The sequence below is a fragment of the Odontomachus brunneus genome, unplaced genomic scaffold (genome assembly GCF_010583005.1).
Source record: "Odontomachus brunneus isolate Ranch 3 - 2012 unplaced genomic scaffold, Obru_v1 Obru_scaffold_049, whole genome shotgun sequence".
Taxonomy (NCBI): Eukaryota; Metazoa; Arthropoda; class Insecta; order Hymenoptera; family Formicidae; genus Odontomachus; species Odontomachus brunneus.
The window spans coordinates 646,522-673,099 of record NW_022639499.1 but is presented as its reverse complement, the minus strand read 5'-3'; the positions used below and the strand labels follow the sequence as shown (position 1 = coordinate 673,099).

The 26,578-nt window shown below is 34.2% G+C and overlaps 3 protein-coding genes and 1 long non-coding RNA gene across 8 annotated transcripts in view; 3 read left to right on the top strand and 1 right to left on the bottom strand.

Moving 5' to 3' along the window:
• The first annotated feature begins 1,116 nt into the window (after positions 1 to 1,116).
• LOC116845037 (probable tyrosyl-DNA phosphodiesterase) lies at positions 1,117 to 6,986 on the top strand. Of its 2 annotated transcripts, XM_032817294.1 has the most exons (6): positions 1,117 to 1,348; positions 1,431 to 1,502; positions 1,584 to 2,790; positions 3,088 to 3,630; positions 4,459 to 4,663; positions 6,268 to 6,986. In XM_032817294.1, the coding sequence occupies exons 3-6, from the start codon at positions 2,177 to 2,179 to the stop codon at positions 6,472 to 6,474; spliced, it is 1,569 nt and encodes a 522-aa protein (XP_032673185.1). In that variant the 5' UTR covers positions 1,117 to 1,348; positions 1,431 to 1,502; positions 1,584 to 2,176; the 3' UTR covers positions 6,475 to 6,986. The 2 variants fall into 2 exon arrangements, with proteins under 2 accessions (XP_032673185.1, XP_032673186.1); XM_032817295.1 differs by lacking the exons at positions 1,117 to 1,348; positions 1,431 to 1,502 and having other exon boundaries at positions 2,391 to 2,539; positions 2,617 to 2,790.
• On the bottom strand, positions 6,002 to 6,613 carry LOC116845039. The gene is made up of 2 exons (XR_004378183.1): positions 6,521 to 6,613; positions 6,002 to 6,450 (listed from the first exon to the last, which is right to left on the bottom strand). It is a non-coding gene; the product is annotated as an uncharacterized LOC116845039 (long non-coding RNA).
• Positions 6,987 to 8,902: 1,916 nt separating the features above from the next.
• LOC116845116 (probable tyrosyl-DNA phosphodiesterase) lies at positions 8,903 to 15,332 on the top strand. Of its 2 annotated transcripts, XM_032817454.1 has the most exons (7): positions 8,907 to 9,403; positions 9,483 to 9,560; positions 9,640 to 9,986; positions 10,052 to 10,764; positions 11,700 to 12,242; positions 12,928 to 13,129; positions 13,304 to 15,332. In XM_032817454.1, exons 1-7 carry the CDS (start codon positions 9,391 to 9,393, stop codon positions 13,442 to 13,444), a joined length of 2,037 nt encoding a protein of 678 aa, XP_032673345.1. In that variant the 5' UTR covers positions 8,907 to 9,390; the 3' UTR covers positions 13,445 to 15,332. The 2 variants fall into 2 exon arrangements, with proteins under 2 accessions (XP_032673346.1, XP_032673345.1); XM_032817455.1 differs by lacking the exon at positions 13,304 to 15,332 and having other exon boundaries at positions 8,903 to 9,403; positions 12,922 to 13,064.
• Positions 15,333 to 16,457: 1,125 nt separating this feature from the next.
• The window catches only part of LOC116845132 (protein THEM6), a 17,121-nt gene continuing 7,000 nt past the window's right edge, over positions 16,458 to 26,578 (top strand). The window contains exons 1-2 of one of the 3 annotated variants that reach the window (XM_032817487.1): positions 16,458 to 16,736; positions 18,691 to 19,154. In XM_032817487.1, the coding sequence (XP_032673378.1) occupies positions 18,995 to 19,154 (160 nt within the window). In that variant the 5' untranslated portion in view covers positions 16,458 to 16,736; positions 18,691 to 18,994. Of the gene's footprint in view, positions 17,087 to 18,690; positions 19,155 to 26,578 lie in introns of all 3 variants that reach the window. The other 2 variants (XM_032817486.1, XM_032817488.1) reach the window with 2 other exon arrangements.

Below are 26,578 nucleotides of genomic sequence, written 5' to 3'. Positions count from 1 at the left end.
GGGGGAATGCTGGCACGAAAATGTCTCCAAGATGTGTGCGAGAGAGAAAGTTATATTCGAGAGAGAAAGTTATATTCGAGGACCGTTCTATTCGTCCTCTGTGCGCATGTGTTGAAGTTGACAGGTTAGATTAGGTTACAGAGTTGACAATAGATGTTATTTATTTTCTTCTCATAGAGCTCTGAGAATTTTTTCAGAATTTTGTATTAACTTTCTAGTACTTCAAGAAAATGCAAGAAAACGTAAAAAAAAATACAGTACTAAAAAGTTAATATAAAATTCTGAAAAAATTCTCCGAGCTTTATGAGAAAAAAATAAACAATTTTTATCTCTTGCTATTTTTTGGTAAAGTTGATAGAATTCAAGTAAAAAAAATATTGAAACCAATAATTTTGTAGTCCAGCAACAACTGATGCATGTTGGCGCATGCGCACAGAAGAGGAATAGGAATGTATACCTTTTTCTCTCGCACAGATCTTGGAGACACTTTGGTCTACAGTAGAAAACCTCTAGTACAGAGAATCGCCAACTTGGTCACGTGACCAGCTGATTGGCTGGAATAAATATATACGGATTTAGATATTGCGACGCCAATGAAGAACAAATGCTCATATATATATATATATATATATATATATATATATATATATATATATATATATATATATATATATATATATATATATATATATATATATATATATATATATATATATATATATATATATATATATATATATATATATATATATATATATATATATATATATATATATATATATATATATATATATATATATATATATATATATATATATATATATATATATATATATATATATATATATATGGTTTTGCATCGGCATCGCAATGTCCAAATCCGTATATGTTTATGCCAGTCAATCGCAGAGTAGCTGAGTAGCTGGTCACAAGACCAAATTGGCGACTCTCTAAAGGTTCTACTAAAGGTTCTCTATGGTCTGTTCTTTTCAGCTGCACTGCTGAACTGGTGCAATAAGTTAAAGTGAGACAAGTATATGTTTTCTCACTTTAACTTATTGCACCAGTTCAGCAGTGCAGCTGAAAAGAACACACCACTAGTCTACAGGAGGCGTATGCAATTCCCCCTCTATATATATATGTTCTAAGTCATCAATCGCCAATCGCTAGTGTGATACGGGCTTTAAATGATACATTGAACGGTCATAGAATACAAAAGCATTAAAAACAAAATTACATTGTATTATGCATTGTGCTATTATCTAGTTCTAGATAGATAGATAAGACATTTTTTTGTAGATTATTCACACAAGCGGCAATATTTTATTTTTAGCAATGAATACTACAGGTAACAATACTCTCTTTCTCTCAAGAATGTTATGCACATCTTTTTGCTTTAGAATATTAAAAATTACCTTCTAATGCTGCAGCAAACAGATGCCCTTTTATGGAGGAACGTTCTAGAAAGTATTTGATTTATTTTAATGAAAAATTACATTCTTGTAAGTATCTGTATACATATTTTTTTTAACATAGAATTCCATGTGTACAATTTAGATTCATGAATTTTATTTCATTTTCAGTGAAATTATTGTTAAATCAGCTGATTAGAATGATAGAAATATCAGAGGTTTTTAACTTTACATATGATGGTTGTCTTCAATTACTGGACTAGTTAAAAGTATTGCAAATGATTTTTAGAAAAGAGAAAAAAAAAATAATTTTATTCTGGTAATAACTCCAACATTTATTAAATAATAAAGATTTGCAAGAGAAAGTAAACAAACATAAAGAAATTATGGCACAAAAGAGACAAGACAAGCTTAAACAGTTGGATATAGAGGCTCAAGCTCTGTCCAGAGCTTTAAGTAATAAAGAGCATGAGGATACTAAAAACATTGAAGTTAGTAAAAATAGTCAGAGCTTTCAGTTAAGAAGGATGAATATAACAAATATAATTTTGGTGGACAAGGAAGAGAGAGAGAAGAAGGTTTTATATACAGCTGATTCTGTAATAAAACACAATGAATGTGACAGAGATAGAAGATAGATAAGCATAAAAGATAAGATAGAGTATAACAATGTTACAAAGGGAAGCCAATGAATCATTATTGACTGTCAAAACAATTCTGGAAGTAGTGAACAAAGTGAAAGTATTAGTTAACGAACATTCGTCATGGACACATCTGAAGCTTGCTGTTCTCAGAGTAGCTCTACAACCAAAAAACAAAGTGAAAAGCCAAAAATCAGCAAAAAGGGATGGGCAGACGTAATTAAAAAGTATGAAGCTTATGATAATGATAAATACAGAAAAATAATACAAGACACATTTATTAAATTGTTGAGAGATAAAGGGTACAATATTGCGGAAGCAGGAAGATTTGCAGTAAAACATGACTTCTCAGCGCCTTACCATTTATTTTTCACAAGAGTGGACTCATCAAAGAAAACTTACGATCAACATAACTCTATAACTTTTCCCGAGATTCTTGACAAAAGTCTTGGAGTGATAGTCAACAGTCTTCATCTGACTTTCAAAGTAGACATCACATGGTTGTGTATACAATACATGTTGGCTGGCCAGCGTACTAACATGATGATTCTGTATGGTGATAGAACAGATAAGACAGAATTGGGTGACAACATCACTGCAATACAAATGAAGAAGCCATCTAATTTTGGATGCCATCATACCAAGATTACTATTCTGCAGTACAGTAATGGTGGGATTAGGGTAGTCGTCTCTACTGCCAATTTATTCTCTAAAGACTGGGAGGACAAGACACAAGGGTTTGTTCCAAATCGGGTATAATTTGAACAAATTTTTCTAAAGTTTCATCCATATTATATTTAATCCTAATTTCCAATTGTCCAATCTTTATAGAAATGTAATACTGATAAGTAATAATTTTATTACTCGTACGAGTAATAAAATTATTGAACGACAGTAATTATCACTGGCCAAATTATTACTTATCAGTATTACATTTCTATAAGGGAACTTCAAGAATCTGTAAAATACTTATAAACATTTCTTACTGGTGATATGATATTTATGGTTAAACTTCTATTATGTTCTTATCACAGATTATGGATTTCGCCTCATTTACCTCCGTTACCGGAATACGCGAATCTTAGTGAAGGAGAGTCAGGAACGAATTTTAAAAAGGACCTCCGCAAATATCTGAGTAAATACGAGAATCCTGCTTTGCATCAATGGATAGAGATAGTGAAGAGGGCGAACTTTTTTGACGTAAATGTGTTTCTCGTCGCATCTGTTCCTGGGGATTATAAACCTAATATTACCCGTTGGGGACACAGGAAATTGTCGCGTATTCTGTCCCATTATGCAGCGTTGCCAAAGGACGCATCGAAGTGGCCTCTAATTGCGCAAAGTTCCAGCATAGGCAGTCTCGGTTCAAGTTACAAGAAGAGCTGGTTGTCGGAGGAGATAGTTGTCTCTATGTCGCACCCGCAGAAAACCACGCAGGAATCAAAGAGACCGGAGTTTAAGTTTATTTATCCGTCGTTAAAGAATTACAAGCACAGCTACGATTGCAATAGGAGCTTCTGCCTATCTTATAGCATGGATATGCATGACAAACAGAAGTGGATAGAATTGTATTTATAGTAAGTTTTATTTGCTTTTTATAACAGAGTTGTGGAAGTTATTTGTTACAAATAATTTGTGTGTTATATATTCACAACCCACTGAAAGAATTTTACTTAAAAAATCCAAAACAAAGAAATTCATAAAAATATATACAAATTTTATTAAAATATCGTATGACTTTATTTGAACTTATTATTTCTATCAGAATATTCTATTTCAGAATCAGAAAAATTCGAAAATTTCTGTAATGCTACTTTGATTTTTCTCATTTAAACTTAATGTAAAAAAGTTATCTTTTCTATATCGCGTAACTTATTTTTAACGATTAAATATTTATTTGAATACACGTGTTTTTTTCTATATGTAATTTTATTTATTTTTTTATCAAAAACACGATTTAGTTACATAGATCTTTCTTATATAATTTTTGTTATATAATACTTGTACTTTTATCAAATCTTTTAAGCAGGGAACTCATTATCATTAACTCTTTCTCCCTTGCCTCATTATTTTGACAAATAACTTGTTATTATTATCGTTATTCTAGAAGTAACGGGTCATTACAACTTTCGTTAAATCTTTCACTAAATTCTAAAGACAATTCTCTTATAATTCTCAGCTCATGTAAATTTTACATATGTAAAATAACGACAAAATATTGTTATCGTTACGATGAAAGATACCGTCGATACAAAGACGGTTATTATTGACAAAAGCGTCACTTGTAACATGTGATAATTGTTACAAATGTTACAAATAATGCGTTACTTCCCAACACTACTTTTTAATTTTTCTTTGGAAACAACATGTTATTTCTATAGCTAGACTTTTATGATTATATGCAGCCAGTGGAGGGCGGAGAGAACAGGACGGACCCGGGCGATGCCTCATATTAAATCCTACACGAGGGTCTCACCCGACCTGAAAAGAATTCTCTGGTTCGTGCTGACCAGCGCGAATCTCAGCAAAGCCGCGTGGGGAGTCAAGCAAGAAAACAAATATTCTATAAAAAATTTCGAAGCCGGCGTTGTGTTCCTACCAAAGTTCATTGTGAGTGTCATCATTAGCACACCTTATCATCATCGACGAATAAAACTTCTCAGCCGTTTAACCCGGGAGTGGGTGCGTATCGGTCATTTCTCCGTACTTTTTCGTTTTCTACTTATATCATTTAATCTATTGACATTATCGTATCTTCGCATTTACGTAAATTTTCTTTGATGTTTTCGCGTATAGCATGGAGAAGTAGACGCGCTTATTTCTATGTGAAATTTGATACGTTTTTAGCAGTCTGTCTAAAAGACTATAGCGCGCCTACTAACGTTAGTCTTTTATCTCTGCCGCGTCAGCATTACTCGATGTGCCGCCGAACGTCTATTAGCTTGGTTTACATCGTGCACTTGATACGCGTACTAAATAGTAACTTTCTATTAGATTATCTTAACATTGACGATATATATAAACAATAGTATATTAAGCTAGTATAATACTCATCAACAAAACGTATTGTATTGATTGAATGCGTCGTCGTTGATATGCATTATCGATATTAAGATTATCTAATAGAAAATTACTATTTAGTACACGTATCAAGTGCACGATGTAAACCAAGCCATTGTCTTTCCGACATCATTAAATAGGAACGTCCGAGCATCGAGCGTTAAAGCGTTAGTCAATCAACGTATCAGGTTTCAGAAGTATATTGTAGTTCTTGCGGAAAGTGGTACGTTGATTGGCTACCGTTTTAACGCTCGACGCTCGATACTCCCATGTAAAGGCACCTTAAAGCCTGTTTTTGTAACTGCACTGCTGAACTAGTACAATAAGTTAAAGTGAGAAAACGTATATTTGTCTCACTTCAATATATTGTAGCAGTTCAGTAGTTCAGCAGTGCAACTATAAAAAACAGGCCTGTAGTTGGATGGACGGTTCTCTCTTTTTTCGTTGAATCAATAAAATTTTCAACAGCACGCGTAATTGGAGTATATATTCTTGATTCTCTCTCTCTCTCTCTCAATAGCGATATTATTAAAATCAATACTTAATTATTGAAATAATACATAATGTGATAATTTTAATATTGCCATTATATAAATTAAGAAGATTTATTCTCTATTTCTAAATTTATCAAATAAATTTTTAAATTTATTAAATCAATGTTTAAGTTAATCAAAGTAAAACGAGAGAAGCAAGAAATTCTTATTTTATTTTATTAAACTAAAAGAATGCATTTTTTACTAATGCAGTTAAAATAAAAATATTATAATTTTGTTTATAATATATTCACATATGTATAATAAGTTTAATATGTTTCCTAAACATATTAGATATAGAAATGCTAAAGAGAAAAAAAAGTTGGGAAAAAGAAGAAATAGTGACATCATAAAATTATTTCCTTCAATTATTGTTTCTTTTAATAATTGGATTGGTAATTTATTAATTATTACTTAATTATTATACATATATATGCTTAAATATATTTCGATCGAAATGACCGATACACGCGCACTAACGTTCGTCTCGTTCACGCGCCCACTCCCGAGTTAATATCGCTATTTATACAAATGCAGCGAGCATATCAATGCTTTGCTACCATTGCTATTGTCGTTTTTATTGTCATTGTTGTCTTAAATAAGTTTGCATTTTGCATTCAGACCGCGACAACGACGTTTCCAATCAAGGACAGAGGTAATTCAGCCGTTCCGATATTTCCGATTCCATACGATCTTCCATTGCACCGATACCATGAGTCGGATACTCCTTGTATCACACGAAAGTCTTTGCACAGCTATCAGCCTTCAGCGAACACTGATCCAAAATCAATGGTCCAGAATGAACTTTTGGAAGATGAATATAATTAATAGATATTTAAAAGTATACACCAATTATAGATAATTTATAGTCTACCCAGTAAACGCAAAGTGTCATCCATATTACAATGTCAGTTATGTAATATCCCAGGTAGCAAGATGACGTCTTTAGACGTCACCTTGCTATCTGGGATACCATATGATTGAGCTGACATTGTAATCGATGATACTTTGTTTTTACTGGGAATAGTTATGTAACTTTGCTTGTTTACCGGCTTTGGACCGCGTCTTCCTTGTGTTTGGTTTCATGGATGTTTCATGAATATTTCGTTCACTTCTTCAGGGAGCAGGACGACCTGAAACTAGTTATGTAACTGTTCAATCGATGCAATCAGGGCTTTTCTAGTTTCGCTGTATGACAGAGTATTGTTGTATGTTAAGAGGATTTATGAAAAATTTGTAAATAATTTGATATTTTTTTATATTTATACTATATGTATTATATTTTGTTATATTTTTATATCACTGGGGAACAATAAACGTCAGTATTTTCGCATTGAAAACCGGAATTTTGCTCTTGAGATTAATATGATAGAAACGAGATATGTTCAACAACAATTGCTTGGGTTTAGATCTTATCCTATTTATTCGTAAAAAGAACATACGTAAGATAAAGAAGCTATAAGCTATTTCTTTTAAATTTGGCGGAATAGTATAAGACGCAAAGACGAATCGATTTTTCCCTTTTTTATTTCATTTGAAAGAAAATATGGTAATTATCCAGTTTAGCGGCCTCACCTCCGATTTCGATGAAAGTAGGCTCAATCGACGCGTTTTTGCATGCCAAATAACTTTTTCCTCTGACAAAATCGTCGCTCTCTACTGCGAAGCGAGATATTAATAGACAAAGTTGAGGACGTGTTGGATTAGAAAATCTGTCATACTATCTATCTCTAGCTATGTAACTGAGGGGCTTTGCCCCCCAGACCCCCCTATCACAGGGGGTGAGGGCTACAGTCTTTTGTGAGAAATTCACTCTTTAGCTTAATTAAGCATAAGAGACTATAGCCCCCATCCCCCCTGATTTTGTCAGAGAAAAAAGTTATTTGGCATGCAAAAACGCGTCGATCGAGCCTACTTTCATCGAAATCGGAGGTGAGGCCACTAAACTGGATAATTACCGAAAATATTTAATGTGCCGCTAAGAATTATATTTAATTGACACATATATTTATATATATTATGTCTAATTTAAAATAAGACCGAGTCGAGACCTGCTCGGACGCGGGCTTGGCGCCATTTAGCCGTGTCGCAGAGAAACTTGTTAGATCCGTTATATGAGGTTTGTTCGCGTTGTACTTTTGATATTTTTATATCTAATCCCCGTTGCACACTGACCTCATTTTAGAAAGAAGTATCTTCAGATACTTCGTAACCAATGAAATGATCCGTATAGCATCTGAAGATGAACTTAAAACAGTCTTAAATATAAGATCCTACTATGAATAGCGGCCTAATGGCTCCTGCACACAGGACGCGGTAATGCTTGCCGCGCGGCAGAAGTCCGCGCGACAGCCAATCAATATGTTGTTTTTCCGTAAGAGCTAGAAGGTTATTACGGAAAGCAGCATATTGATTGGCTGTCGCCGAACTTCCGCCGCGCGGCAAGCATTACCGCGTCCTGTGTGCAGGAGCCATAAGTGCAAAAACGTCAAAAGTGCAAGCAACGCGAACAAACCTAATTGAAAAGCAGGAACAGAAAGGCAGAAGCGAATCAGAACTTCTACTGATGGTCAGGTGATAGTCGCGACAGTTTCTGCTTTTCTACCAGCGCGAATTCTGATTGGCTCCTGTTTTCTATCTTTCTGCTAAAATATGAATTAGGGATGGGCAAAAAGAATTGATGTTTAGAAACATCGATGTTCGCTCATTGAGGATAGTATTACATGTAGAGAAAATGTTAGAATCTCTAGAAATTCTCTATCCGACAGCCAATCGGTGCACGACTCTCTACATGTAATACCATCCTCAATGTACGAACATTGATGTTTTCTAAACATTAATTTTTTTGCCCATCCCATAGTGTGAATTCTCTCTTAAGCAGGAAACACACACTCTTGCATAAGGCATAATGCATAACGCATAAAAAAATTGACCAATCAGAGTCCTCCATTTTCATTGTGGCAATAGAAAAGATTCTGATTGGTCAATTTTCTCATGCGTTGTGCATTATGCTTTTATGCAAGAGTGTGTGCTTTTCGCTTAATTTTTATACTGTAAATGGTGAAAGGTCCATAATAGAAGGACTGTATACCAATTTGGAAGGAAGGAAGGAAGCTTAATTTTTATCAATTCTACGAGCTGTTATCTGTCTTAAGCCCCATCTACATAAGACGCAGAACGCGGGTCGCAGGTCGCAAGAAACAAACGCTGGATCGTAAGATTTTTGCCTTAATGTACGTTTGTTGAGACCTGCGACCCGCGTTCTGCGTCTTATGTAGATGGGGCTTTAAGCAAAAATGTTACGGCCCAGCGTTTGTTTCTTGCGACCTGCGACCCGCGTTCTGCGCTTATGTAGATGGGGCTTTATGGCGTGCTTCCGTCAAAATTTTTACATTACGAAATTAGCATTCTAACGTATTGTAACTTAGAAGGAATGTGTGTATAAAATTTATCATATATTGGCTGTTAGGTTGGGCAACTGTCATATGAAAACAGAGCTAATTATAAGTCTGTTTTCTATTACTGAACTAATGTACACTTTCGGAACTTAAAAAGAAACAGATATACAGATATACAGATAAAATTTGGTGGAAGAAAGATGAGAGAAAATTAGTGCAGCCCGTTCACACAGCAATAAAAACACTATATTACTTATCGTGCTGTAATCCAAATATATAAAAACTATTTTTTTGTAAACATAAATATTATTTTATACTAATTACTGTCAGTATTTTATTTACAGCAATGAGTGCTGCAGGTAACTGTTCAAGAATATTATGTATGTCAAATTTTTGAATTTTGGAGAAAATACTAAAATTTATTGTTTACTATTGCAGTGAAAAAATGTTGCCCCTTTAAGGAAAGTTGTTATAGAAAAAATCCGATTCACTTTAGTGAAATGTCACATCCTCATTGTAAATAAATTTGTATTCTTTTGGTCATATAGATTCTGGGTCATACAATAAAGATTCATGATTTTTATTTTATTTTCAGTGGAGAAATTAGTGATAAATCAACTGGATGATGTGATAGAAATACCAGAGATTCTTAACTTCACATGTAATGATCGTTCTCTATTGCTGGATCAATTGAAAGTATTGCAAATGGTTCTTAGAAAGGAGAGAGACAAAAACAGAGATGATTCCAAGCTAGCAACAAGTAATGAACTGCCCAAAGCACAATCTTTATTAAATGATAAAGAAGATTTGCAAGGAAAAGTAGACAAACATAAGAAAGTAATGGCACAAAAAAGACAAGATAAGCTTAAGCAGATGGATACAGAAGCTCAAGCTCTGTCAAGAGCTTTGAGAAATGAACATGAAAGTTCAGAAAATACCAAGGTTAGTAAAAAAATTAGAGTTTTAAGTTATGGAAGATCAATATAATGAATACATCATCTTCGTAGACAAGAAAGAGGAGTCACAGTTCAACTGGCTCTGTGACAAAGAAAATGAAAGAAATCAATATAGAAAGTAGCAATCATATTAAGAAAAATCAACAGATCATTGGTGACTCGCAGAGCAGTTCCACAAGCAAAGAACAAACAGACAAAAACAAAGGAACCAATAAAGATACCAGTAAAGGAACGTCTATAATGGACATGTATCAAGCTTGCGATTCTGAAAAGTCCAGGAAAGATGTTCGAGAGAAAGCTATTCAAATGATGAGACGGTCTGGGTATAATGTATCTGTTGTGGAACCAGGAGAATTTGCATTAAAATATGCTCTCTCAGCACCTTACCACCTATTTTTCACCCGAGTTGAAAAATCAAAGGAAACTTACAATCAACAATTCTCCATAACTTTCCCTGAGATTCTCGATAGAAGTCTCGGGGAGATAGTCGACAGTCTTCATTTGAATTTCATGGTAGATGTTGGATGGCTGTGTTTGCAGTATTTGTTGGCTGGCCAACGTACTGATATGATGATACTGTACGGTGATAGAGTGGATCAGGAAAATTTGGGCTGCAACATCACCATGATACAAGTGGATATGCCGAGTGCGTTTGGATGCCATCACACTAAGATCATGGTCTTGCAGTACAAAGACAACGGAATCAGGGTGGTCGTCTCCACTGCTAATTTGTACTCGGACGACTGGGAGAATAGGACGCAAGGGTTTGTTCCAAATCAGTCATTATTCTACTGCTGGATCAATTGAAAGTATTGCAAATGATTCTTAGAAAGGAGAGAGACAAAATCAGAGATGATTCCATGCTTTTATTTCGGAAAAATTTCTCGATATTTTAATATTTTAACGTTCACGTATTTATGACTTTATTTTGTTAGTTGTTATTTATGAAACACAGACACAGTGGTGTGTGTGCAGGTAGAACTGAACAAATTGGAGGAAAATGTCCTATATCATTTTGCAAACAACCACGTACAATTTTGAGCTATTAAAGAAGGTTGATGAATCGCGCTTGATAGAACGTGATAGTAAGTTGTTAGCTTATTAGCTTAGACTGAACAAAAAAGTCTTCTGCTACTTTGTAAATAACTATAGATTGCACGCGATTCTTTGCTTTCTTTAATTAATAACTCAAAAAGATATGTAGTTATTTGCAAAAAGGTAGAAGATTTTTTGTTTGATCCAATATACAAACAATGGATATTGTACTTATTGTCACCCATTATACCGAATTCAGCCCGATTATTTATTAATCTCCTTTAATTAATAATTCAAAATTTTACGTGGTGGTTAAAATGGCGTGAGATCTTTCAGTATGATGAGTTCTACCTGCACTGTCGTGTCTCGAATTAGACACTCTGTATAAAGATAAATTTATTGATTTACGTGTAAAAAGGATATCTCTTTTTTTAAGTAGGATCTAAGTGAGCTTTCAAAATCTGTTGACATAAGATAGATATTTTTCCATACGTGTGCTCATTAAAGTCTTAAGTTCGTCGTAGTCATTAAAGTCTATTCGTCTACTCGTTTTAATTCTAATTTATCCAACTTTAAGGATCTGTTGAATACTCATATTCTTATATTTCTTGTCGATGGTATGATGTTTATGATTAAATATGTTTCTGTTTTGTCATAATCGTAGATTGTGGATTTCGCCTCACTTGCCTCTATTGCCGGAATCCGCGAATTCCACGGACGGAGAGTCGCCAACCAATTTTAAAAAAGACTTCGAGCGATATCTGAGCAAATATAGACATCCGGCTTTAACGCAATGGATGTGGGCGGTGAGGAAGGCGGATTTTTCCGCCGTAAATGTGTACTTTGTCGCCTCTGTGCCTGGGACTCATCAAAATGTGGACGTTGACTTTTGGGGATACAGGAAATTGTCGCGCATTCTGTCTAATCACGCCACGCTGCCGCCGGACGCGCCACAATGGTCTCTAATCGCACAAAGTTCCAGCATAGGCAGTCTCGGCCCGAACTATGAGAGCTGGTTATCGAAGGAGATAGTTCCTTCCATGTCGCGGGAAACCACACAGGGCCTAAAAAGCCACCCAAAATTTCAATTTATTTATCCGTCGATGGAGAATTACAAGCGGAGTTTCGACTTCCAAACTTTGACATCTTGCTTGCCTTACAGCTTGAAGGTGCACTCCAAACAGCAATGGATAGAATCGTACATGTAGTAAGCTTCATTTGTTACTTATAACAGGATTGGAAAGGTTCTTTAAAAATAATTTGTTGCTAGTGTTACTCATTGAAAAAATGGCTGTCAAAATTCGACACAGGAAGCTGCTTTGCAATTGTGAGATTCATGAATGGTGTATACTCTTAAGGATCGTCTTAAAATCGTTTGTGCACTAGTTTGTGAATTGATCATGTGTCTATTTCTCTCGCGTAAACTCGTGAAAAATGAGAAGTTTTATTAACGAATTAAACTTTTTATTTTTCGAATATAACTTTTTAAAATATAACTACAACATTAGATGACCTTTTAATCTTAACTAAATGTAAGAGTATATACCAATTCACGGATTTTGCAGCACTTGCAAAGCAAATTTTTCTACTGAACGTAGCCAATGATTTGCTACCATCATGCATTTTAAGAAATAACTCGTTATTGTTGCGAGGGAAGCAACGAGTCGTTACAATCTCTAGTACTTTTCTCACAAAACCATTTTCTTATGATTATCATCCCCTTGTTGTTATAATCGATGAAAAATAATGTCGTCAACAAATCGCTATTGACAAGAGTGATTTGTAATGGCAACTGTTACACGTAATATGTTATACTTCTCAATTGAGTTTTTAAATTTTGCGTTTGAGACAGCACGGTGTTTCTACGGTCGGATTTTTTGTTACATATCTAGCCAGTGGAAAGCGCAGCGAACGGGACGGGACCGGGCGATACCTCATATTAAAACCTACATGAGGATCTCGCCCGACTTGAAAAACATTCCCTGGTTCGTGTTGACCAGCGCGAATCTCAGTAAAGCCGCGTGGGGAGTGCAGCGAAGCAACTATTATATAATGAACTACGAGGCCGGCGTTGTGTTCCTACCAAAGTTCATCGTGAGTGTCTTTATTGCCGGCACACCTGAAACGATTTGAATAACTTATTGACCGCTTAATGTCGCATTATTCATACAAATGTAGAGAGCATACCAATGTCAACCTTGCTATCATTGTTATTATTGTGTTCTTATTGTTATTGTTATTTCAAACACGTTTGTATTTTGTATTCAGACCGGGACAACGACGTTTCCGATCGAGGACGAGGAGGATCCGGCCGTTCCGATATTTCGGATTCCATACGATCTTCCATTGTGTCGGTACAACCCGACCGACAGTCCTTTTGTCAACGAGTTCTTCAGTACTCACGGCTAATCGTAGGCGGTGATTTTTCAGCCAATGCAACCGCAGTTTTTTTTCAATTTCTTCTGCGCGTCCGAGTATTTTTGCATGATAAAAGACCTCATGGAAAACTCGTGAATAAATTCACACGCATTTGTATTTATCCATACGTGTTACTGTGTTGTCTCTTTACAGCGTTGAAAAACAATAAACGTCGATATTCGCATTGCAAATCGGAATCTCGCCCTTGAGAGAGATTTATATTTGACAGTGAGCGAGTGGTGTGCTCGACAAGCACAAGCAAATCACTCGGGTTTTGAACATTTCCATCATATTCATGAGAGTCCGTCGCAAAAAAAAAGACCACGAGAGAGAAAAAGCGAACGAACATATGGGAAAAATAGAAGCGGGAACGTCAGCGGGAATTCTCACATGATACGTGACTTTTGTTCTCCGACTCGATATCGCGGCGAATTCGTGCCGCCCACCGCATCGTGGACACGTTTTCCATAAAACATCAGCAGGAAAGTGCTTCCTCGACGCGAGGGTCGAAACGTCGTCTCTCCTTGTGGTGTTAGTGCCGCCTGTCCTGTGCATGCTCAGCCTTCAAACGGGTTTTAATCGAGTCGCCGTGCTCCGTATGTATCCGCGCGACAATTAATTGAACTGCGTACTTTTTGTCGCCAAAGCGCGCGCGGTTTGTATCGACAGATGTCAGATTCCGCGCGTATCTTCTCGAATTGGACTTAACACGGAAGATCTGTTACTAACCGCATCGTGTGAAGTGCGCGTGTGAAGTTACTTGTTCCCGCGCGGATTTTCACAAGAACGAAATTGCGAAACTAGTGAGTAAATAAGGAGTAAATATTTGACATTACAATGGCAACGGCACATACGTATCCTAATATATAACCTTTGCTCATATTCGCACCTAATTTCAACGCGCGTACTCTTATCTCTCGCCGAGTTAACACGTTTACTTTGAGGTAATCAGTGCAAACACCACTTCCGTCAGCAAACACATTTCAAGTGGTTCCGCAAAGTCATGCTTTTCTATCGATGATAACATCACTTGGCAACAATCTCGCCGTAGAGATCCGTCCAGATCGCTGATAAAACTCCAACTTAACATATAAATTCAGTAATTAATTCTTTTGCGGATATATATATATATATATATATATATATATATATATATATATATAAAATTTAAAGCTCTTGATCTACTCACATCGGCTGTTTTTGTTTGATGACGCCAGACGCGAGAAATTACGTGCTTTTGATTCTTACGCGCGCGTTATACGTTGAAATAAAAAAAAATATCCATAAAATGGAACTTGTCATTCAGCAAATTTGTAAAATACTCCGAACATTATGCAATTTAAATAAACCAAACTTTTCTCATCATTTCTATTATGTTAATTTTATGTCTGTTTATTGATTGAGACAGCAAGAAGAGTATTTGGAGCATTTTACAAATTTATTGAGACGATTACAAGAGTGTCATTACATGGATATTTTATTGTAACAAAAAAATTGTAAGTATGCGATTTTTCGTTTTATTTGCAAAATGATAGAGGACTTTTTCGTTTGAGGATAGTTTGATCTAATGTATAAGTAGGATCGGTGCTCCATTTATGGCCACTTCAAGGAACCTTCGAATTATTTAGTCTATGATTCATGTTCGCGTTACGTAAGTGGCAATATTTTGTTTTTACAGTATTTTTGTTGGTCATACTGCTCGTTAACGAATGTAGAATTTTCTTTCTTTTTTAACTAAATATTTATAACTGAAGATAAACGACTACTACATTTTCTTGTGCAAAGCGTTAAGGATACGAGATAAGATAAACGTTAGAATTACTATATAATTATTATATAAAAGACATGATTGTAAATAAATGTTTCTATAATCGGTTTACGGAAAGTCTAAAAGTTAATTTCAATATGTATAACTATGTATTTGATTCCTATTAAGCAAAAAATAATAGGTGTCGAAAACTAGATCATGTATTAATATAATGCTCTATTTTTGGCGATAGGGTGGCCAGAACTGGTTGTTGTGTTGTTCTAGTTGTGGCCAACAAAAATAACGAATGTCTATTGTGTAAAATTATAAAATTTGTGGCACTATAAAATTCATGCTCTGGTTTTTACTGGCCCTCACTATTATGCTTTGAAAAATTATAAAAGTATAGTACAGCTATTTGTCTGGAAACAAACTTTATATATATATACATAATTACACATTGTAAATACACTTATTTTTATGTTTCTTTAAATGGATAATAAGAAAAATCGTTTTATTAAAAAGAAAACTTCAGAGATAAACACACATAAAAGAAAACTTTTTACGTATTTACCATAAAAAACAAAAGATGCTAATATATATATATATATATATATATATATATATATATATATAAATTATTGAAAATAAATATTAACATTAAGATATTAACATTAAACCATAATTTTTATTGCATATACTTTTTTATTAATTGTTTCATTATAAATTAATCTCAATTTCATTATGTGGCCAGAACAGGTACTTATTATGGCAAGAACTGGTGTTATGGTGACCAAAAACGTGAAATCGGACATTATAAGTATTATTTTTTAAAAATGTGTTTAATTTATTTTGCTTATCTGTCTTAAATTTATTATTTAAAGATTCTTAATAATATATATAATAATATTTATAATAATAATAATAATAATAATATATATATAATATTTCTTAATAATATATATAATATATTAAAATAATTAAAGATATTAGATAACGAAGGGAATTAAATTAAGACGCGTTTATTTCGTCGAAAATCCTTACAGTGGCCACAAATGGAGCATCGACCCTATATAACTGCAGGTTACACCACTACCATATCGCGCGTGATCATTCACTAATCCTTTTTAATTAATATTTCGAGATCTATTGCGAATATCGCAAAACGGAGACTTTTAGGTTCGTCTTAATCCGTTCTGTGTTCCTACAAAAATTGCGGAGGAGAGTCTGGGATATCCCGTATAAAGATACATAAATTATATCCTTTCCTTCAATCAGACTGCTATTTCGTACGCAGCAACCTTATTCATCGGAGCGGTTTACCTTGTTTTGCAATTGATTAAAAATCGCGAGAACAACGTCAAAGTTGTCACTCTGAGTCTCCCACTAAAACTACATCCGACTTCCTAGCCGAGTCGGATGTTCTCGGCGCAGATGCGGCTTTCTGGAAGGGATCTGCCGGGGACGGCGGCTAGCGAGGACGTCGATCACCAGTACGCGAGATGTCATCGACTGGGTAGGATATCTCGCCATCAGGTGTGTCCTGGTGTCCTTTATTGCGCATCTCTCTCTCTTTTTCTTTTCCTTTCTCTCGGAAAATCTCACTGGAAGATTCGTGAATTCCCGCGCGAAATTTCCACCGCGCGAGAGGGTTGTCGGGGGCGTCGCGCCGAGTGTCAAATGGGGAAAAATCGTCGAAAGTGACGACTACATATGTGCATATGTGTGTGTGTGCGTGCTGGATAGAGATAGAATAAAAGAGAAAAAGAGAGAAAGGGGATGAAGACGAATTCTCCTCGTGTATAGATATTTTCGGGAGGAACAACATGATGAGCCGGAAACGTGTCTCGCCTGATAATGCGCCAGCAAACGCGAAAGCATCGAAAGTAGGTTTTTGTATGGTTGTGATGTCTTGTCGCGTCGTTTCGTCTGGATTTCTATCGAATTCCATTCGGCTCAGGAGGAAAAGAATCACCGGCGCTAATCGCGTTCGATTCAATCGCTTTTCTTGCCATTTACTTGTGAATCGTTATTAATTACTTACGAATCGAGGGATGAAACGAAGTTTTTCGTGCCTGTTCCGCGTGACACTTTAATTAGCCTATCGTTATTTTTTATTTATAAAGGATTATTTGTAGTGTCATTTTAAAGCGTTAGGATTTATTTATAGAGCAACCGATTAAATCAATGCACATTTTTCTTCAGACCATTAGCAAGATTATTGGCAGGCAATCAGCCTGATGTGGCGGATTATTGACGCCAACATCGCGCTTTGTTTTGGTGCAAATACCGAGGCAATCGCTGACAATTAGCTATCGGCATAAAATCGATTAGAGCCGGTGTGTCAAAATTTATATATCTACATATATATTCGTAAATTTTATACAAACTTAAAACAAATGTGAATATTTATAAGCGTGACGTGTAAATAATCACACAGCAGAGAGTTTGAATAAAATTATTGCTATTCACTACTCACGAAATTCCGCAGACAAGCAGACAAGAATTAGCTGCGGCAGCAAGAACAAGACTGCGTACGTCAGCTAAATCTTGTTGTAACATATGAATACACCTGAAAGCATGATTGCCAGCAGATATATATTCAGCTATAAAACCGATGTAGTAACAATAGTAGCAAAAATTTTGGTTATAGCAGCAAATCTTTATTTACAATAGCAAATATATTTTTAATAAACCATGATTAGTTGCGGCAGAGAGAAATCTTTTGTTTTCGTATGTTATCTTTCATTATCTTATCGTTATCGTTATCGTTATCTTTTGCTTTCGTGTTAAATATCAAAAAGAAAGAAATATCCAAAAGTAAGAATAATAATATATAAGATCCTTAATATATTTGGATATTCTAAAGCTGTAACGTGGCAAATAAAATAATTCTAGGTAGCACAAAACATCCTGAGATTATGTTGAATGTATTCAGGACTCAGGACATCTTAAGGCATTCTGCAGGATATCCTAGATACATTCAGAACGATTCTGACTTTTGTGCTGTCTGTGTGGGAATATTTCTTCTTCAAGTTTCCGTCTGTTTAGCAGATTTCCATGTTTATGTTCTTTATTTTACACGCGTTCCTTATACATGCAGCAATAATATTATTTACGTTAACAGCTACTAATTGATAAAATAGCGGGGGAATTATTAAGAACGCTATTCTTCGAGAGTATCAATAGCATTGAATAGAAAAAAATATATAAATGTATAATTAATATAATGAGCATATAAATTTATATTAATATATTTATTACATATAAAGTAAATTATGTTACATATAGAATAAATATGTAAAAGTTACTATTTAATTTATTGCATAGAATAAATGCAAATTTATATAAAATATAAATATTATCGAGTGCATCATATTATTGCGGTCGACATTTACAGTTTGATTTTTTCAAAATTCTGATTTTTTAAAAATTTTCTCAAAATTTCGTGATCGAATTCAAGTTTGCGACATGAATTTCTGTCAATAAGGACGACAAGGCGTGCGGGATGAAGGTTTAAACGTCGTTGGCGCGGCCGTGAATCGCCCCATGGTTCTCCGAAACGCCTGCAGCACAGGGTGGCCTGCGTTTTTATTGACGAGAAGGGAGAAACTCCAACGAACGCCATCAACCTCTTCTCCCCCTTGCCAGACGAATCGATAAACCGCTGCTGCGAGATATCGCGGCGGCGGCGTTGGCGGCAGCGGCGGCGAAGACGACTTTCCGAAGTACCAAGGCGAGACGGAAAAGCCGTCGGTTTCGCAGCGATTCTCGCGGAGCAACGACCGGTCGGGATGGTAGTGACGTGCTGGGTCATCGTCGGGGTGCTCGCCACCGTTGTGCTGCTCTACGGCCTCGTCGAGCTGCACTACTTCCTGCGCATGTTCCTCACCGTCTTCCTAGCGCGCTACTGCAAGAAGAGGGTGAACATCCTCGACGAAACAGTGATCTATGGTGCGTGAGTCACCCTTAGAATTGTCATCCGCTGAGCTTTTGTTCGACGCGACAAAAGCATGCATTTTCATGCATATAGAGCGAATTCTTCACTTCGAATCCGTCCAGTGAATATTTCCATTCGAAACTGAGGAATAACTCTGATTCATCTTTCATCTGATGCATCGTTATATATTCATTCTAATCGACTGAAACAATTCGCGCACATGTGGAGTTAGAATCCACTCTAAGCTTGAATGAAACATTCACTCTTGCAATTCCGGGTTACTTCCATTATTTATCTTCGAGTGAAGATACTGTTACTATTCCCCCGTTTCGAGTGAAATTTCACTCTAAGAAATTTTTTACCCGGTATTAATGAGTGGAGGCGAAAAATGCGAGGAACAATTGCTGCACCGCACAGTATATGCACTCGAAGAAAAGAATATCATATATTAATTTTGTCTCTTCTATATGTGATCATATATATAGTTATGCATAATTACATATGCGTGTTCATGACGAAAAAATATCGTTATACAAATACCATTGAAGTAGATGCTTATGCTTCTGGTAGCACATGATGTCGACGTTTAATTGAATAAAACTATTTCTTCCTTTTTTCATTTACACTGAGGGAAAAATTACTTTAAAATCAACAAATATTTCTTACAAATATTTGGGTGCCATTAACATATTTACTTAAATCTAAATTCTCTTTATTTAAATCAAGTATTGTTTATCTGATTTAAGTAAACAATATTTAATTAAAGTGGAATTCTGTTGGCAAAATAGAATAACCATCGACTCACTCGAATTCGAATAATTTTTCACGCATATAGAGCGAATTTTTAATTCTGAATCGTCCAGTGAATATTTTCATTCGAAATTGAAGAATAAATCTGATATATCTTTCATCGTTACAGATACATTCTAATCGACTGAAACGATTCGCGCGCATATGGAATCCACTCTAAGCTCGAATGAAACATTCACTCGTGTAATTTCAAGTGATACTTCCATTATTTATCTTGGAGTGAATATACTGTTATTATTCCCCCGTTTTGACTAAAATTTTACTCCAAGAAATTTAAGAAGTAGTAATGTCCATTCCTTTTTCTGCTTCTTCTCTTTCATAAAACTCGTCCAGAGCGGCCTGAGTTTTTCTGCTGGCTACGCGAGCTTCCTTGGTCGCTTTGTAATGTTTACGCTCGGCGATCCGCAATCGCTTATAGTCTCGTTTGTTGGCGAATTGATTACTGGGCCTATGATGATTCCTATTGTCTGAAAAACTTCCAGAATTGCGTAGTGGCCTTTATTTAATATGCTGACGGCCAGATGATTGGCAATATAGGCGTGTTGCTGCCTAAACAACATTCCAATAGATCAGTAGATAAACCCTCATAAACCAGTTTAAGCTCGGTTGTACCAACGTTATTTTGGTTTTAAGTGACATTTAAATATATGTCTATCTTTATTTATATACTGTAAAAACTGATGTGTTAAATGTAACACATTTTATGTATCCCAAATCATCCACTCTCATTTATGTGTAAATTTAACACAAAATAAATGTGTTAAAAAATAACACGCATAATATGAAAAAAATTAACACAAGAATTTAACACTTGAATACCGTTCACAGGTAGGAATAGGAATCACAGGTTGTGTTAAATTGACATATTTAAAATGTCAGACATAGATGATATCAATTTGACATTTTCATTTTATCTCAAAACCATAGATTAATACTTCTCTCAAATGTTAAAGTAACGTTTTATTTTAGTTAATTTAACATTATACATACGTCAATTTAACACAAACTGTGATTCCTGATAATATTCAAGTGTTAAATTCTTGTGTTAATTTTTTCCATATTATGCGTGTTACTTTTTACCACATTTGTTTTGTGTTAAATTTACACATAAATGAGAGTGGATGATTTGGGACATATGATATGTTAAATTTAACACATCAGTATATAGAAAGAAAGATAAAGATAGATATATTAAGTTTCGCTTAAAGCCAAAATAATATTGGTGCAACCAGGCCACTTTCTGAACAGTTTTTTTATGAGCGGCAAATCGTGAATAAAATTCTTCACTGTTTTATAACTTCGACACTTTAGTATTGCTAAAACATTTTGCAAATATTCGAGATCGTACATTTGGTAATATTCATGAAATGTTTTTAAAATATTAAACAAAAATCTTCGAGAGATACGCATAAAATCTATATTTTAAGATGTTGATCTAATGTTCTTTGTGACGATGTTATGTCTACCATATAATCTATGCGCGCAAACGCGACCTTATGCTGATTTTAGTGTTTCACGTAAATGAGGAGAATATAAAATAGACAATCAAGAGATAAAATATTTTGTCTGTGTAGTGAGGATAAAAAATATTTTCCAGAGACGTAATACTTAATTATTACCAAGGACGTAGGAAGTATCTATTTTGTGCTGTGTTTTCTAATGGATATAAAAGGTCAGTTCTTTTATATTCTTGGAAACTGCCGTACACTGTAAAAACTGATGTGTTAAATTTAACACATTTCATGTGTTTGTTTTAAATCATCCACTCTCATTTCTGTGTAAATTTAACACAAAACAAATATGTTAAAAAGTAATACGCATAATATGAAAAAAATTAATATAAGAATTTAACACTCGAATATCATTAGAAATCACAGGTTGTGTTAAATTGACATATTTAATATGTCTGAGATAGATTATGTTAATTTAACATTTTCATTTCATCAAAACCATAGATTAATACTTCTCTCAAATGTTAAAGTAATGTTTCTCTCAAGTGTTAAAGTAATGTTTTATTTTAGTTGATTTAACACTATACATATGTCAATTTAATATAATACAAACCGTGACTCCTGACGGTATTCAAGTGTTAAATTCTTGTGTTAATTTTTTACATATTATGCGTGTTACTTTTTACCACATTTGTTTTGTGTTAAATTTGGTAAGCGGACAAAATCCATAAAAAAGAGGAGATAACGTTGGCAACGTTCAAAAAGTCTTTAGGATCCATAAATTTATTTCTAAAGGTTATAATTGTTGGACGTTAGGAGAGTATACAAAAGTATAAATTTGTGACAGGTTAACTCTGCATCTCTGTACACTCTCCTAACGTCCAACAATGATATTAATTTTCAGAAATGAATTTATGGATCCTACAGACTTTTGAACGTTGCCAACATTATCCCCTCTCTTTTTATGGATTTTGTCCGCTTACCTTAAATTTACACATAAATGAGAGTGGATGATTTGGGACACACGAAATGTTAAATTTAACACATCAGTGTACACATAACGATTCAGTAAAAGTTGCGCACAGAGAGAGCAAGAACCATCTCTCCTGTCTGCTTGACAATTCGCGATTCTGTCTATCGCGACTATATAATTAATTGAGGAGGCACGGGAGGTCATTACGCATGTGGTTCGTCGTTACGATCTAATCCGGGAATCCTTACGATTCGTCAGTGTATTGCGCGAACCTTGACCCGCTCATATGTGGAATTAGCTGGCCAGCGGGGTGCTCGACTCGCAAATCCGGATGAGTATCGATTGTGCGCCGCGATACTACGCGTAAGCGCCGCGGAATCTCACGCTCTTCCGCAAGAGCAGAAGCGTTCGTTCCGTGACGCTTTTCCGGGAAAAGATTATATATAATTATATATAAATATATATGATTATATATGATTATATGAATTTTGTCCATATATCTGACTTTATATCCCACACAGCACAATATCTTTCAAAAAGCTTTCCGAAAGATATAACTTGCAAACTATATTGAAATAATTCAGAAATATTTGTAAAACATTTTATCAAAATCTTTTTCATTAAAATATTTCAGAAATCGCTTATAATATAAGCGTTGATTTATATATTAATACATAAATTTAATTAATCTAATTAAATCTTATATATAGATGGATTTTTTTCCTTTTTCGTTATAATTTATAATGAATCTCTTTTATAATTACTCAGTTTATAGTATTTTATGACTTTATCTATTTAATAACAGTTAACAATAAAAAATGTTTATTATAAAAAATGAAAGATAACGAAATGGAATGTGCGGGATTTTGTAGACCTTACCTCATTACCTAAAAATTAAATTAACAATGAAACATGTACGAAAAACATAATTTTTATTAAAATTAAATCATTTTATTAAATTATATAAAAAAATTATATTACTATGTTAATTACAATATATATTGACAAAATGTAAGACGTTTATATCAATCGAAGAAGTGGTGTAGTGTCTAAAGCAACAGATAATCCATAATCCAGAGATGGCTCATGGTCCAAGTTTCGAGTCCCAGTGCCGATGAAAATTTTTAAATGTGATGTAATATTGAAATCAAATAATCTAAGATTTTTAAATAAAATCAGCAAATATTGTGATATTTACGAATAATTTCTAAATATAAAAATACGAATAATTTCTGTATAAAAAAAAGTGTCTGAAATATTTCCCATATATTTTTGAAACATTTCAATAATATTTCAGATACATTTCAGATAGTACATGATAGCGCGGAACATTTAATATATCTGAAAGTTATCTAAAACAAGTCTGAAATATTTCTTTGAAATATTTCATATTTCATTGAAAGCTTTCTGAAAACTTTCTGAAATATGTTGGTGCTGTGTGAGATATGATCATATCTAATTATATATGTCTATATATAAAACTGTCAAATTGTCAAATGAAAAAAGGAAAACATAATTTTATTCGATTAAACGTCGACATTATGGGCTACCATAAACATAAGCATTTACTTCGATTGTATCTTCACAATAGTATTCTTTTCAATGTCGATATATATAATTATATATGATTATATATAACCATATATGGACAAAATTTATATATAAACTTTTTTTTCTCGGATTATGTGAATTTTGCTGTCGTTGTTAATTGGCACACATTGTGGACTACACATACTGACAAAAAATACTCAATAATTTATTTGTGGGATATAAAGTTTATTTTTATAAGATATAAAGCTTATTTTTGAGAATAAACTTTATATCCCGCAAATAAATTTTCTAATATTTTTTTCCTAATATTAGTTTCTATTAAATCCTTCTAGGAAGTTATGGATATCAAGAAGGAAATAAGAAGTCTTTGTCGAATGTTTAAAAAATACCGAGTTGATGTCGTTTATTTTATTTGTAAAAACGATCGATCCTTTGCAATTGGACGATATTGTTTTATATTTTATTATAAATACAACAACCTATATATAATATTTTACTCGAGATTAAAATATGCAATTCATGAACTGTAACAATTTCAGTATAGAATCATTCTTTCATTTATTCATTAAAATTTGAAAAATATGAAATTATTCATTCGTTTAAAATATTATTTTTTATGTAAAGACATGAAACAAAATTTTGGTGGCCAAGAATTCGTATGTATGAAATCGAAAATTTTCAAGAAAGACAGAACATTGTTTTGAAACTTCGCTTTGCTTTGGATGATCGAAATTTTCTTATACTTTTTTATCTTTTAAGATTTCAAATAAAAATTAAACGTTTCTGGCAAATGGAGAAAATAAAAGTTTTTACTGAGTTAAAATATACATAAAATGGTCATTCATATACAAGGTAACAACTGTTAGCTATTGATTTAGAAATATATCACATTTTATCTCTTTAAAGACGTGAGTCGCCGTTTCTAACGCCGTTTGAAGCATTAAAAGTCTCGACTCACATCCTTGACTTGTTATTTGTTCAAAGTTTAATGATTTTATTTACATTCATCGATTTTATACGTTAGTCAGAGCAAGCTCGAAATTGCATGTGACCCACTAGCGAGCGTGATATTACGGGTCAATTAATTGGTCGTGATTATACAGAAGCTTAATTATTAGATTGCGATCTCTCGATGTATTCGCATCGACGAGTTACGCGTCCTTAATTCTTTTAACTCTGTCCGAAGTTCACGTTGTCAATTGTGTCGTAACGTATCATTTTTTGTAACGTGTACTCTAAGAAAAAATCAATCGAAACAATCCGCGACTCGGGTTGAACGAACTCAATCTTTCAGGGCTATACATGGCGAAGTAACTCGCATATTTTCTCAGCATTATTTTCGCTTTTCCTTAATCTCTTGTTCGTGCAAAGCGAGCTCAAAAGTTTAACGAGCTAATTATAAAGCTGATTTGACGCATTATTGACCGTATATTTACCGTTTAATTTATTTAACCTTTCGTCAAAAATATATAGTCATTCGTATTATGCAATTAAATCATTGTTTGATAGTTGTGAGAGAACATCTATATTATACATACATACATATATTATTTTTACATATATATTATAATTTTATTTTAATTTTATTAATATTTTAACTGCTGACTAGATTTTGTAGTTCAAATTCTTATATCAAATGCTGATATAAGATTCTGATATCAGATTGCTGATCTGTCTGGACTTTTATTTAACCTTCGATTTTTACTCGAGTTTGCAGGTTGCGTAAGAAAACCGTACTTATATAATATGGAAATTTAGTTTTTTTAACGCAATTTTTTTTCAGTATAATTATTTCGTTTAGCATGTGCGAATCGTGTGATAATCGTCAGTTAAAAAAAATTTGAAATATTACTCTCACTTTTTCGATTAATCAGTAATTATGTGGAATGCGTATCTATAAAGCGTCGGACATTTTACCTAACTCTTGATCCAGAGCGGAGCATTACAGTCCGATTTCATATTTATGATTGACTTAAGTTTATCCTAGGATGCTGTAAAGATCGATGCTTGGAGTACATATTTTAAAATGAAATTTTAAGTGTCCTGGCCCCGAGCGTGTATCTACGCTATGGAAGACCAGTTGTCTGGTCCCGAGCGTGTATCTACGCTATGGGGAACCAGTGGTGATCTCAGGAACGCGTATCGGCATGTCCTGTTGTCTCGCGTGTGTATTCACACGATAGAGACGTGTTGACGCTATGCGGTGTCGAGATCGATGTGTCGACGATGCGTGGGTCGGTGACGTATTCGCCACACTGTGATCCTAAAGCCCTGAGCAGGTTAGTAGCGATATCGAGAGCTCGGTGTCTCTGGGAGTTGATCTCAGAGAGGAGTTCCGATGAGCGACTAACACTTGGATCAGAGTGATCTCTGTGTCTACCGTGTGGCCTTTTATTTGGCTTGTTCGCGTTCTTCGGTTGTTATCGCGATCCTTCGATCGCTATCCGTAACGATCGTATGTTACTCCGCGCGGTTTGTCTATTCCCAGCAAACACAATAATATAACAGTTACATCGTCATAATATAACAGAATGTAACGTGCAATATAACATGTTTGTTACTCGTAACATACACGTTAGTTGTAATTTCCCACTCAAACGATATTGCAACTATATAACAGAAATATAACATGTTACTAAAATATTATATATAT

Excerpts from the sequence above, each read along its gene's own strand:
- LOC116845037 (XM_032817294.1), top strand. The coding sequence starts at position 2,177 with ATGGACACATCTGAAGCTTGCTGTTCTCAGAGTAGCTCTACAACCAAA. Across the intron at positions 2,791-3,087 it reads TGGGAGGACAAGACACAAGG|ATTATGGATTTCGCCTCATT; the intron begins GTTTGTTCCAAA and ends TTCTTATCACAG. Across the intron at positions 3,631-4,458 it reads TGGATAGAATTGTATTTATA|CCAGTGGAGGGCGGAGAGAA; the intron begins GTAAGTTTTATT and ends GATTATATGCAG.
- LOC116845116 (XM_032817454.1), top strand. Across the intron at positions 12,243-12,927 it reads TGGATAGAATCGTACATGTA|CCAGTGGAAAGCGCAGCGAA; the intron begins GTAAGCTTCATT and ends TTACATATCTAG. Across the intron at positions 13,130-13,303 it reads TGTTCCTACCAAAGTTCATC|ACCGGGACAACGACGTTTCC; the intron begins GTGAGTGTCTTT and ends TTTTGTATTCAG.